The 12,955-nt window shown below is 38.0% G+C and overlaps 2 protein-coding genes across 2 annotated transcripts in view; one reads left to right on the forward strand and one right to left on the reverse strand.

Moving 5' to 3' along the window:
- Positions 1-8,884, forward strand: part of snx8a (sorting nexin 8a) — a 9,643-nt gene extending 759 nt beyond the window's left edge. Inside the window, exons 2-11 of the mRNA XM_055152721.1 lie at positions 6-133; positions 1,430-1,550; positions 4,293-4,429; positions 4,544-4,624; positions 5,539-5,699; positions 5,873-6,002; positions 6,104-6,172; positions 6,725-6,874; positions 7,530-7,679; positions 7,997-8,884. Coding sequence (XP_055008696.1) covers positions 6-133; positions 1,430-1,550; positions 4,293-4,429; positions 4,544-4,624; positions 5,539-5,699; positions 5,873-6,002; positions 6,104-6,172; positions 6,725-6,874; positions 7,530-7,679; positions 7,997-8,077 — 1,208 coding nt within the window. The 3' untranslated portion in view covers positions 8,078-8,884. The remainder of the gene's footprint in view (positions 1-5; positions 134-1,429; positions 1,551-4,292; positions 4,430-4,543; positions 4,625-5,538; positions 5,700-5,872; positions 6,003-6,103; positions 6,173-6,724; positions 6,875-7,529; positions 7,680-7,996) is intronic.
- On the reverse strand, positions 8,654-12,919 carry nudt1 (nudix (nucleoside diphosphate linked moiety X)-type motif 1). Its single transcript, XM_020934975.2, has 3 exons — positions 12,559-12,919; positions 10,869-11,014; positions 8,654-9,762 (listed from the first exon to the last, which is right to left on the reverse strand). Exons 1-3 carry the CDS (start codon positions 12,708-12,710, stop codon positions 9,587-9,589), a joined length of 474 nt encoding a protein of 157 aa, XP_020790634.2. The 5' UTR covers positions 12,711-12,919; the 3' UTR covers positions 8,654-9,586.
- Between the last annotated feature and the right edge of the window lie 36 nt (positions 12,920-12,955).

Consider the following 12,955-nt stretch of genomic DNA (forward strand, 5'->3'; position numbering starts at 1 on the left):
TGCAGAGGAGGACGAGCTGACCCTGTCCCAGACCCTGGACCAGCTCCTGTCCAGGGACATGGTCCAGGTGGAGCTCATCCCAGAGAAGAAGGGACTGTTCCTCAAACATGTGGAGTACCAAGTCACCAGCCAGGCATGTACCGCTCTATAATGTAGTCAATGTAAAGATGTGTGGAGTTTTTGAGCCATTGTTGTTTAAAGGGGCCTATATTATGCTATTTTATTATCTATGTTAGAGTGCTGTTTCCTCATCACAAACATACCTGGAGTTTTGTTCTGTTTCATTCACACGTTTAACACACAAACCCTGCAGATTTAGGCCGAGTTCTTCTCTGAAACTGCAAACTCTCTGTTCCACCTTGTGATGTCAAACTCCATACACCTTCACTAGAATAATTTGGAAGTTTCAGTATTTGAATTGCCAACACTGAACTCAAGGTATAAGGTAGATGTTAACTTGAAAACTACCATTACATGACATTGCAAGGGGAAACGGAGCATTTTGAGCTTTGGAGATGTAGACAGACTAATAACAGAAGATTATTCAAATATGTGAATGAAACAAAACAAAACTTCAGGTATGCTTTTGAGGAGATTTTGTATTCTGTGGAGATGTTATTGTTTTACCTGAAATGTTTCACAGTATGGCATTAAATGTATCTATTATACATTTGTTGAATTACAGATGTTTTCACTTCTATAAAGACATGCAGAATTACTGTGACTGGGTTAGCCTCTACACAGATCTCACCTGTAACTTGAAACACAACCTGCTTGTCTCCATGGAGATAGATATGTTTATGCTGTCTGTGCTAGATTCCAGACAAATCAATAACATCTCTGTGATCTCAGAAGCTTAACAAGACCAGGCCTGGTTAGTACTTGGATGGGAGACTGCTGGGAAGTACCAAGCATGGAGTGAATGATTCAATAATCCACCGTAAAGTGCTTTGGGTGTCTTAAAAGGCACTATAAATCCAATGATTAATTAATGAATTATTCTCTTAGGTGTTGTACACGACCAGAAGAGTTACATAGTGTACCTTTAACATTAATTAAGCAAGCATAAAATTGATCATAAGGTTTTAAGTCGTTAAGTAAGTTTTTCTGTAGCTAATTTTTAAGACTTTTGTCACACATTTTTTTACTCGCCTAATTTAATCCTGTTTTGATCTTGGTTCAGTGTTTGTAAGATTGACTACTAACACAGTTCCAGTTTAATTTGACTGAATTTTTAGTATCCAAAAAGTATATTAAAGCACAGCAATCTTGATATAGTGTTATGTATAATGTTTCATAATATGGGATTTTACATGGCTTACTTCATACAGCTTGTTCAAGTGCTACAGAAAAAAAGTTTGACCAGTCTTTAATTACTGCATTTATTCTGCATTAATAGTCTAATGAGTTTTTTTTTTTTCTTTCACAGCGTTATAAAATATCAGTTTATCGACGATACAGTGATTTTGACGTCTTCCATGAAGTTTTGCTGCAGAGATTTGCATACAGAGTCGTACCAGCGCTTCCTCCAAAACGAATGCTGAAAGGAGGTGGGCTTTGTTAACAGTAATTATTTTCCATGTGACATAAACAACATTAGTTAAGTCATTGTCTGTGTAAATGCTTGGCCCAGAAGGTGTTATTGTTTTACACAGTTATTTCAGTTCATTCATTTACTGCCTGAAAGAAACAAGGGAGCTAGTGGTGTGGAAAATAGGTCCATTGGAGCTCACAATGACTTACTGTTTCATAATGTCCGTGCAGATTTCTGTGTAAAGGATTTGACCTCAAGATGTGTTCATTTGTGCAATATTATTTCTAAAGTTGCACAATCCTACAATGAGGTGAAAGTCATGAGGTTGTGAGTTGGTGGTAAAATACTTGAAATGTCAAAGTAGCCTTAACTCTTTTACTAGAGAAAATATCCTGTTTAATACTGTAACTAGAATACTGTCAGCGAATAGGACTTGGCTTCATTCACTGTCCTGGTTTGCTCCCAGCTTAGTTCTGATCTAGATTTGGTTTCGTCCTTTTCCATTGCTGTTTTAGTCATAGTTTTCGTTAAGATTGTTTGTGTATTAAAGGTTGTATAGAGGATTTTCCAAGGAACGAGAAATCCAGCGACTGTTTTTCCTTTTTCAAATGTTGCGCATGCGTGAAACCACCCCCCCTCCCCTACAGCTCCCTACGTAGAAACGCCTCCTCCCGCCTCCTCTTACGGCAGAAACAGGTTTGTTTACAGCCGGTGCGCTGCACATGACTTGTAAACAACTAACTACAGTGTTGGTTAGGCAAGGCGGAGAAGTGAGGAGCGGGGGGAGTGGGTGTGCGGACATTTCGTGCGCGGACGAGAAGTGAGGAGCAGGGAGAAGAGCGGAGCAGGGAAGAGGAGAGAGGAGAGGAGAGAGGAGAGGGGAGCGGTGCACGGAGATTCCGTGCCCGGAGAAGTGAGGAGCAGGGGGAAGAGCGGAACGGGCAGCGGGGACAGGAGCAGGAAAGGGTGCAGAGAGGGGGCGCAGAGATTCAGTGCGAATGAACTAGCTACAACACGCAGCAGCAAGAGGACTCTTTCTTTGCCTTGAAAATTACGTTTTCAGACATAGGATATCGCTTTCGTGTCCTGAAAAACGTTTGTCTAGCTCTTGGAAATAAAGTACGTTTTCATAATAAGCAGAAGTTTCCTGTCCAGGAGTAATTTGGCGACCAATGCGTCAGTCTTTAGACCCTGCGTCTGCTTCAGTTGCGCCATCGCTGGAATGAATCTTCAAGAATCACCTTAGTTTGGCTTCGCTGCTTTTCCCCTTGTCTTCTTCTTTCAGCGACCTCAAAAAAACGGACTTTCTTTTGCGGCTAACTGCTCCTGGATTCTTGTCGCCATTGCAACAAACTTTGTGCTAACTGCGAGGAAGATATAGGTAAAAAAAAAGCCGCTAAGAACTGTTGCGTTGGTGGAGTAAACGGCGTCTGTGCGTGCGTCTGTGGACTGCGTGACAGGCGTACGCAAACCACATAACGGCAGCGAGCAGGCAAGTCAGTTACGCTAGAAACGTAGGGAGTTTGATTGACAGCCTGTCAGCTAACAGATAACGAGGCAGTGTCATTATCTATTGGCAAATGTTTAGCTGGCCCCACCACGTCCAGAGTTGATGAATTTTTATTCTCTTTTTTTTGGTCATCATAATTACAAGGCTACTGCACCTCTATAATGCTATCATTGACAACTTGAAACAAAAAAAATCCTCCATACAACCTTTAAGTCCCTGTTCAGTCCCAATTAGGATGTGGTGTGTATTATGTAATATGCAACTTAAAGGGCCCATATTACACCATTGATGTTGTAACGTTGTTTTCTGGAGTTGTGTTTTGTTTCATTCTCACACGTTTAACACGCAAATCTTCATATCTTCATCATATTTACGCTGAGTTCTTCTCTCAAATGGAAAACATGCGATAAAACAGGAAGTGCTCCACTGATTTTTAAACTCCATACACTTTCCCTAGAATCATTTGGATAATTTCAGCTCTGGAATTGCCCATCTGTACTGAACTAACTTGAAATGTACCATTACATAACATCAGAAGGTGCAACAAAGCATTTAGAGCTTTGGAATGTGAATGAAAACAAAGCACAACTCCGGGTATGTTTTTGATGAGTTAACAACATTATAACGTGGCTTAAAGCTCACAAGAGTCAATTTTATGTAATATAGGACCTTTAAAGTATGTTAAAGGTGCACTATATGTAACTTTTCTGTTGGCGGATCATTATATGGCATTATAGATATTTTGTATTTTTTTAATTGCACGTTTTTATTATTTATGTGAGCAGGGTCACCTCTTCACAGATCTGACATGTAACTTGTCACTTTTTTGTGGCAAAGAAATAACTAAACTAATACTGTAACTAAATAATTTCCATGGAGACAACCAGTTGGTGAACCCTCTAGCATAAAAGTTACATAGTGCTTCTTTAACTGTTATACACATACAGATACATCTACTGTACATGAGCAAAAAGTTACAACCAAAAATATAGATACAAAAACGATATGCTGAATTAAAGGCTCACTAAGCTGAAAAATATCTGCTTGTGACCCCAGGAAGTACAGATATCCTTCCAGATTTTGTTTACATCCAGTTCTGTTCACCATTTGCCCCTTTAAAAACTTTGCTAAACTTCTTCGTCTAACCTTGGATCAGGTCGATAAACCCAATAAACTACCATCACCTTTAAGATATATCTAGACCGACAGGCTGTTACATTTTTCAGTTTGTCTGCTGTGTTTGTACAGTTTTGACCTCCATCTCCGAGCGTGAGTTTATTGAAGGCCGGAGACGTGCCCTGGGCAGGTTTATTAACTTAGTCGCTCGTCATCCTTTCTTCTCCCAGGACGAGCTGGTCAAAACCTTCCTCACCTTCAGTGGCACCGTATGTGACTTTTGTTTATTTTTCTGACCATTATCTTTAAACCAAAATGAAACCTCCTGTCCCAAATATAACTTAACACTAACCCCTATTCGCCCATGTTTTTTTTTTTACCAGGACGTCCAGACCAAGCTGAGAGAAGCTTACAAAAAAACAGGGGATGAGTTTATGACCAACAGGATCGCAACACAGGCAAAGGTAAGGTGACATATGTGCAATAATGTTACAGTTTATTTAACTAATGGATAGTAATTAGGATGAAAATAATATGGTATATACAGTCTGGTAATCTTCTATATTCTGTGAGAATCCAAAAGAACCTAGAGCTGGACAATAAAGAGAGAAAATTCTCTGTCCAAACTTGAGACGGTCCAACCACAGCTGCAAATCTGTATCACATGTCTCTCAAAGACATCTCCTCTCAAATTCTTGTACCATTCAGAACAAATTATATAACTTCTTTTACCTGAGATAGTTTGGTGTTTGGATTGTTTATTCTGTACAAATCTTCTTTCTGTCCTTCATATTTTTCTTTCTCCTTTTTAAATATAAATTGTCATGTTAGTTTTTGCCATGCACAGAGCATGTGTCTCTGATTGGTTAATCCGCCTGTCAAAAATACAGAACTTTTAAAGTTTTCAGCTTGTCTCCATGGAGATGTTACAGTATGGCATATTTATTATACAGCTGCTATTGCTAAAAATACTTTTAAAACAACAGTCCTTGTGGGGGGGGCTCACTTCTCCACAGATCTGACCCGTAATTTAGTTTGGTGGAGTCACCCGTTTGTCCTCAGAGAGTTTAATGCCATGTTGTGGAACATTCTAGGCAAAGCAGTAGTGTCTGCAATGGAATCATGCAGGTGCATCTTTAAATTTGAATAGTATATAATGTAATAAGGATAAATGTTAGGTAATACATATTATTTATACACTCTCAACTCAAAATTTTGTCTTGTGTCTCAGCACTGTATGTAGTGTTTTGCTTACTATTTAACTAGTCCAAGTTAATTAAGTTTCTTCTCTTTTTAATTAGTTGATTTCTCACACAGGGGAGTTGATGATCCATTTCTTCTTAAACTTTCCACTAAAGTTTCTCATTTCCTCTGTCAGGAGTATCTCCCGGCTGACATCCAGGCCCAGTTCTCCACCAGTCGAGAACTCATTAGAAACATTCACAACAGTTTCTTTAAACTTCGCGACCGCGCTGAGAAGATGGCGGAGCGCTCAAAGGAAAACGCCACTGATCTGCTTTTGTTTGGCAAGGAGCTCAGGTATTTCATCACTGCAAACACTGTCAAACTGTAGGTTTTTGGGCTATGAAAAATCATCTCTAGGGGACTCAGCCTCCCCCCGGTGTGCTGTTGTCTCCAATGGCTGCTTGACTTTGGGGATTTGGGAGTTTTGGCAGTTTAGACACAGCAATATTGCCTTCTGTCTTTTGCAGTAATCTAGGCTCAGATTCTTCGACTATTCCCTGCTTTGCGTCGTCCCAAAGTAGCTGGGGGGCGCTGCGTCAGTCCCTGAAGAGTTTGTCTGTGGAGTTTGCAGTGCTGTCGGACAAAGCTGCTCAGCAAGTAAATAACCTCCTCTCTCAAAGCACAGCACCTGTTTTCAGATGCAATGTCCAAATCTGGAGCTCAGGGATAAAATGTCTTTGTATTCGTGATGTCTTCAGGGGAGACGGGAAGAGGATGATGTGGTGGAAAGATTAAACCTGTTCCTGGATTTGCTGCAGTCCTACAAGGTTTGTTTCACCTCAAACAGTGTTAGTCATTGCATTTGCATACATGTGCCCTGATGAAATAATGAGCAGTTCTGCACCAATTTAAGGCCTCATTTGCAAGAGATTTTGGAAAAGTTCTTATCTAATTGTCTATATTCTCAAACTGATTATTTCAAGATATAATTTAAGAATTATGACACTGCATTTTATTTTAATTTTTTTAAAGTGAAAACGGTTTAAATTATCCATATTGTGCCATTTTCTGATTGTTATAAGGTTTCCTCATCAAAAACATACCTGCAGTTGTGTTTTATTTCATTCACACATGTTTAACACACAAATCCTGCATGTTTAGGCTAAACTGTCCATACACCTTTACTAGAATTATTTGATAATTGCAACAAAACAAAGGGTAAAAGGTAGTTGTTAACTTAAACTACCAACTCGTGACATTACAAGGTGGAACAGAGCATTTTGATGTGGTGTGTTCACTAAAATTAACTTAATTAATTTACCTTAACAACAATACAGATAAAGTGCTGTGTCTTTGAGTCTGGCCTTGTGTGTCTGTAGGATCTGTGTGAGCGGCATGAGAAAGGTGTACTCCATGAACACCAGAGGGCGCTGCACAAATACGGGATGATGAAGAGGCAGATGATGAGCGCCACAGTTCAGCCCAAAGAGCAGGCGTCAGTGGAGCAGCTGGAGTCCAGGATAGTGCAGGTATGAAAGCATAAATCTACAAAACAGTGACACCAAAAATATTACTTATCATGTTTGTGCTATTATCTCCTTCTGTGACTGGAAATGAATGAACTGCTTTTGACAAACTCTGATTATAATTTACAAGTTTAGACTGATTTAAAAAAAAATCAATACTCCTCAATACAAAACTGAATTGACAAAATGTGCATCATTTTTCCTTGGCTTCAATATACAACAACAAACTTGACATTGACTGCAGATTTAACCAGTTCTGGGTCAGCTGTGCCTTATGCTTTTCTATTACAGCACAGTTCTGAAAAATACAAAATAAGTGTAGTGTTTTTTGTATCTTGTCAAGGTATAACACATAATGATGCAAAACCGTGCAAATACTATTCCTGACATGAAAAGTGTTTTTCCAAGCTGTTTTATTAGTATTTTTGTTTAAAATATGTTAAACCTCAGCCTTTTCTGCAAGTCTCAAACAATCATAAGAAAATACTTTTACTTTTCAATCTTGTTAAAAAATGTAATGGAGTAGAAAGTACTTTAATACTTAAAAATCTACTTAAGAACTTTGTTATGTTCCACCACTGAGTAGTTCACATAAGCTTTTCTATATTGCACCACAATAAAAAACAAACAACTATATATTTTTGTCTCTTTTTCACAGCAAGAAAATGCCATTCAGACAATGGAGCTGCGTAACTACTTTTCCCTCTTTTGCCTTCATCAAGAAACACAGCTTATCTTCTCCTATCTCCCAATCACGTCCCACATCCTCGGTGCCTTTGTTAACTCACAGGTCCAAGGACACAGAGAGGTGAGGAACAATCTCTACTGCACTTTCCTCTGATTCACTAACTTTGTCCCTCTCCTGGATTTTAAAAGCGTTTTAAATTGTTTCTGTAAAGTCAAACAAAGACCTAATAAAGATGAAGGATATTGCGGAAAAGATAATCTATATTTGATCTAAGATTTCAGACAGCTTACGTTTCACAGTTGGCAAAACCCAGATACAGACCTTTTCACGTTTAAACATCAATTCTCACAGGACATAATGAATTTCTGCTTGGCTTTATCTTTATTCAAATTTTCTCTTCAAAGTTTTGTTGATAAAAATAACTTCTTTTTTTCCAGATGGGAGAAGTGTGGACAGAACTCCAACCTAAACTTGGATGTCTCTTTGGTCGTAGCAATGGAGTAAAGCTGCCTGTTTAAAGACACTATCACCAATAAAAACAAGCTGCTCAAGTATCTGTATAATGCTGAATTAAGAAAACTGCAAATTGAAAAGCTTATAATATATGTAACCAATGTAAAACCTTTCTATGCCGACAGTGCACAAGTGAACAGAATCATATTTATGCTCTGCTGAAATAATTTTCTTATCAAAAAGAAAGCTATACTCTATATAATTATCACACACAACACTCCTACATTTTCTGCTTTTTATAAAATATAATACACTTTAAGAGACACTAAGCTGAGACAAAATGATCAATGCATTGTTAGAAAAATACATAAATGCGCCACTATTTTTGTAAACAGGAAGTACATATTTATGGTTTTTAGACAATGTTTTTGCCTAATCTTGACAGTGCTTTGTTGCATTAATGTTACCTGCATTGTGTTTGGTATGACAAAAAGAGCTTGTCACTATGATGATTATAACACTATAAAAACCAAAGACAGCTTCAGTATTTGTACATTTGTAGATCAGCGAATCAAACCCATGGAAAATATGTTTACTTGTTATAAACTTTGTCAGACAAAGTAAGCACCACTACACAGGAGTAAGAGTAAGAACAGTTTGTATTTTAAAACAAATCATATCTGTATGCATGTAGTGGGAATTCAAATGAAGAAATATAAAAGTAATTCACACTTTGGTAAATATGCTGGAATTTTTTAACAGAACAATTTATAAAACATTTCAGTGTACATAATGTAAATACTGTGTATTTAAACCTCTTGCCAAACGCATTTTCTCAGTTTTTAATAAATGATTAAAATCATTGAACCTAATATCGTTGTGCACCATGGTTTTTCATACAAGGAACTTTTCTAACACATTTACATGCACACCTTTGAGTAGACGTGTCACGATAAATACTATATTGACTTTTTGGCAGTCAGTGATTTTTGGGTTTACATTATCTTTGCACTACTGGGAAATTTTATTTTTTGGTTATATGATCAGATTTAAGATGTAAAAGGTTGAATTAATAACTTGTATGACTCATTACAGATGCAAACCAAGTACTGTGTGTCATTCTGCTGTTTATTTATGGCAGCTCATGCTTTATTAAAAATATTGCACATTTAGAATAGTTTTTGTGGTTTAAAACTGCTCTTGAGTTATTGTGTCAATGGCATAAATTCATTTCAGTATTATCTGTTATCGTCTACACTTCAAACTTAAACATATTTTATCGTGACAGGCCGACCTTTGAAACCACAGTGGTGCAATGAACAAGTGTCCACTCGCCTGGTTTTAACCCCTCTGAAACTCAATTTGCCAAACTTATCCCAAGTATTATTTTTATATGATTGATTATGTAGTACACATGGCTGCCATGTTTCAGCCTGTCTGTCCCAGAGGAGTTGTGATTACAGTAGTGTGATTGAGGAGAGAATGAAAATGTACAATACAAAAGCGGTTACAGTAACAGTATCAAACAGTACCATGAATTGAGTCTACATTTCCTCATAGTCTGTTCTCTCAGTTCATTTGAGCTCTTTGACCTCCTCCAGTGTGTGGCTCAGGATCTCTTCATGGCCCTTAAATTTAAAGTACCCCACAAACTTCTTCTTCTGCAGCATCATAGGAAACCACAGGATGTCATCGGCCCACATCTGACTAAAGGGGATTTGGTCCATTTGAAACCACTGGGGCCTCATCTCTGAAAACATAACGCATTACAAGATCAGACACACTCTACATCATGCTCAAAAGTGCTCTGTGTCACTTTTCTGGTGCAGAGTCTGCCCACTCTTCTCCATGGAGAAGTTACCACTTTGCCTGGAATATTCCACAGTATGGTATCTAGGGCTGTCACGATAACTACTATATTGACTTATCGTTAAATACATAAAAGATGATCAATATTTACTGTGGGTACTTTCTCTTTGTACCATTAGGAAATTTTTGTATATTTTTCTGCACTATGATTAGATTTAAGCTGTAGACTACTGAATTATGAACGCATTATAGATACAAACTAACTGTGCAACTTTTGCATTTTGTTACTTACTGGAGTTTGTGTTGTTTTTTTTTTTGCAATATCATACTTAAGAACACTTTCGGGGGATAATTCTGCTTTATCTTTTGGTTTCAATATTATTGTTTATCTTCTATATTTACTTCAGCAATATAAGGCACTTCAAAATTTCTTATCGTGACAGGCCTAATGGTATCTATCTAGTTGATGACATCAGGCCAAGTTACAAGTCAGATCTATGAAGAGGCAACCCTGCTCACATTGTATTTTAGAGATAAGGTATTTTAACATGTGAAATGTTATAAATGCAAAATAGATAACATTAATATATAAAATACTTTACATTTAGGTTTACTTTTTTAGACTATAGTTGAAAAAAAAAAAGACGTCAAAGCCCGATTTTTTTTCCCTCACAAACAAAGCAGGGGTGGGCCTGGTTAGGACTTGGAGTTGGGGAGACTGCTGGGAATATCAGGTGCCACAGTTGTGCATCGGCGGCTGCTGATGTGTCCTTAAGCAAAACATGTCAACCATATTGCCTAGTATGAATATGTGTATGGTGTGTGTAAGTGTTGGTGGTGATCAGAGGGGCCAATGGTGAAGTCGCTTCTTCAAGTCTACCCCAGTACAGCTATGTATAAGACTAATGCATTATAATTATTTTCATTAAAAACATTTTAAAAATGCCATTGTTCATTATTTTATGATTACATTGTGCCCTTTCACGATTATCAATCTGTGGACTGTTGCTGCAGAGGTCTGGTCCTGTACTACTGTGTGATTCTCACCCTCTGATTCTGTTGGTTCTCCATTGTAGGTGTCGGCTCTGAACACGTGCACGTCCAGTAGCTGTGTTTCTCCCACAAATTCAAACTTGATATTTCCAATTTTCTCCAGAGCATCTACTGTCAAACCACTCTCCTCCTGCAGTTCTCTGAAAAAAGGGGGAAAAAAAAAAACACTGAATCAATATTTCATAAACTATCGTACTTTAAGGATTAGCCACACTAGAAGTATCAGAGCCACTAAAAGCTGCTAAAATTGACATCGTAGTATTGACTTAAGGCATGTATACTTTAAGTTTTCACTTTTGCTGAAAATAGATAGCTTAGGTTGTTACATAAAAGATAAGATACTGGATGCTAATAATACAGAATACTTTGTTATTCTGAAACTTTGATGACATAACCTACACTTTCATGAAGAATTTATTATGGTTTAATTTTAGTCTAGTCTGTGTATAGTGGTAAACGCAGTAAGGACCAAAATAGGACAATAGCGATAGCAATTGAAAACAAAATATATATTTTTATAATGGTGAAAAGTCCTCAAGATTTTGCCTAAAACAGGAAGTTGAAACCCATAACTAGAGGAAAATCTTGTGAGCTTTACGCCAAGTTATGATGTTGTTACCTCCTCAACAACATACCTCGAGTTATGTTTTGTTTCATTCACACGTGTTTAAGTAATCCTTTATTAGTAGGCTGTCTACATCTCCAAATCTCAAAATGCTCTGTTCCACCTTGTGATGTCATAAAGTTGTAGTTTTCAAGTTAACAGCTATCTTTTGCCTTTAGTTCAGTAGAGATTGACAATTCCAGATCTGAAACCATTCAATTTTTGTGAAGGTGTATGGTGTTTAGAAACACAGTGGAGCAACTCCTGTATTATCACATTATCTCACAAGGTGGAACAGAGTTTATTCTGTTCGAGGGAAAATCTCAGCCTAAATATGCAGGGTTTGTGTGTTAAACATGTGGGAATGAAACAAAATGAAACTCCAGGTATGTTTTTGATGAGGAATCCACATTATAACAAAATTCAAATTATAGATTTTTGTCAGAAATTAGTGCAATATGGGCCCTTTAAAATTATGTTTAGAGCCACAGGGATAATTAGTAACTTTCACTTGTCTTCAGTTGCTCTTTGAAATTTGTTTTCCAACGGAAACAAAACAAGCTACATCCAATTCCTCTTGCATTGTCACTTGTGTTTGGTTGCATAACAAATAATTTTTTCTCATTTCTGCAGAGGAAAATAAGTGGATGTCCTGTGTCTTCAGGCTTCCCTCCACTCACTCCAAAACAAACAAACATCTGATGAGGAAGTGACCACACAACTCACATTTTAAATCATTTTTTCAGGCCAGATTTCAGTGTGACATCAGTTATACAACAGAGCCTTACACTTAAATGTGCACTGTGCAACATTTACGGTGAAGGGTCCACTACCTACTTGTCTCCATGGAGATGTCATTACTTTGTCTGAAATGTTCCATGGTGTGACTTTTTTCCCCATGGAGATATCAGGTGGCAGACTCTCAACTGGAAATGTTACGAAGTGCACCTTTAAGACTTCCTTTCGCTCTAAAACAAACTAACATCTGATGTCACAGTGTAAATGATTAATTCAGATCTGCTCTACCACTGAACTATTCTTGATGTTTTTACAAATAGAGTAAGAAACATCCAGTAGTACCTTCTGGCAGCTTCCTCAATGCTCTCTCCAGGTTGAACTTTGCCTCCAAACCCGTTCCACTTGCCCGCCCCGAAGCCCCTCTTCTTCATCCCCAGCAGCACCCTGCCCGGCTGCACCACCAGCACCAGGGTCAGCAGCTTCGGGCTCAGCATCCTGCGACTGCAATACAACCACAGACTGTAGAATACAACCCAGCACAGAGCACAAGAGGAGGCTATTCGTGTGCTCTGGAGGTCCGATCAGTCTGATGTGCTAAGATAAGCGGTGTATTGGATTTAAAGACTGAAAAGTCAAGACAAATATTGCAAACACCTCGTGGGTTCACCGCTCGCGCCAACGTCATCTGAGGAGGTGTGGACAAAATGGGACAATTCCGGTTTATTTGGGCATCAAAATG

Source organism: Boleophthalmus pectinirostris, unplaced genomic scaffold (genome assembly GCF_026225935.1).
Source record: "Boleophthalmus pectinirostris isolate CB_2022bp ecotype Guang Dong unplaced genomic scaffold, ASM2622593v1 HiC_scaffold_17, whole genome shotgun sequence".
Taxonomy (NCBI): Eukaryota; Metazoa; Chordata; class Actinopteri; order Gobiiformes; family Gobiidae; genus Boleophthalmus; species Boleophthalmus pectinirostris.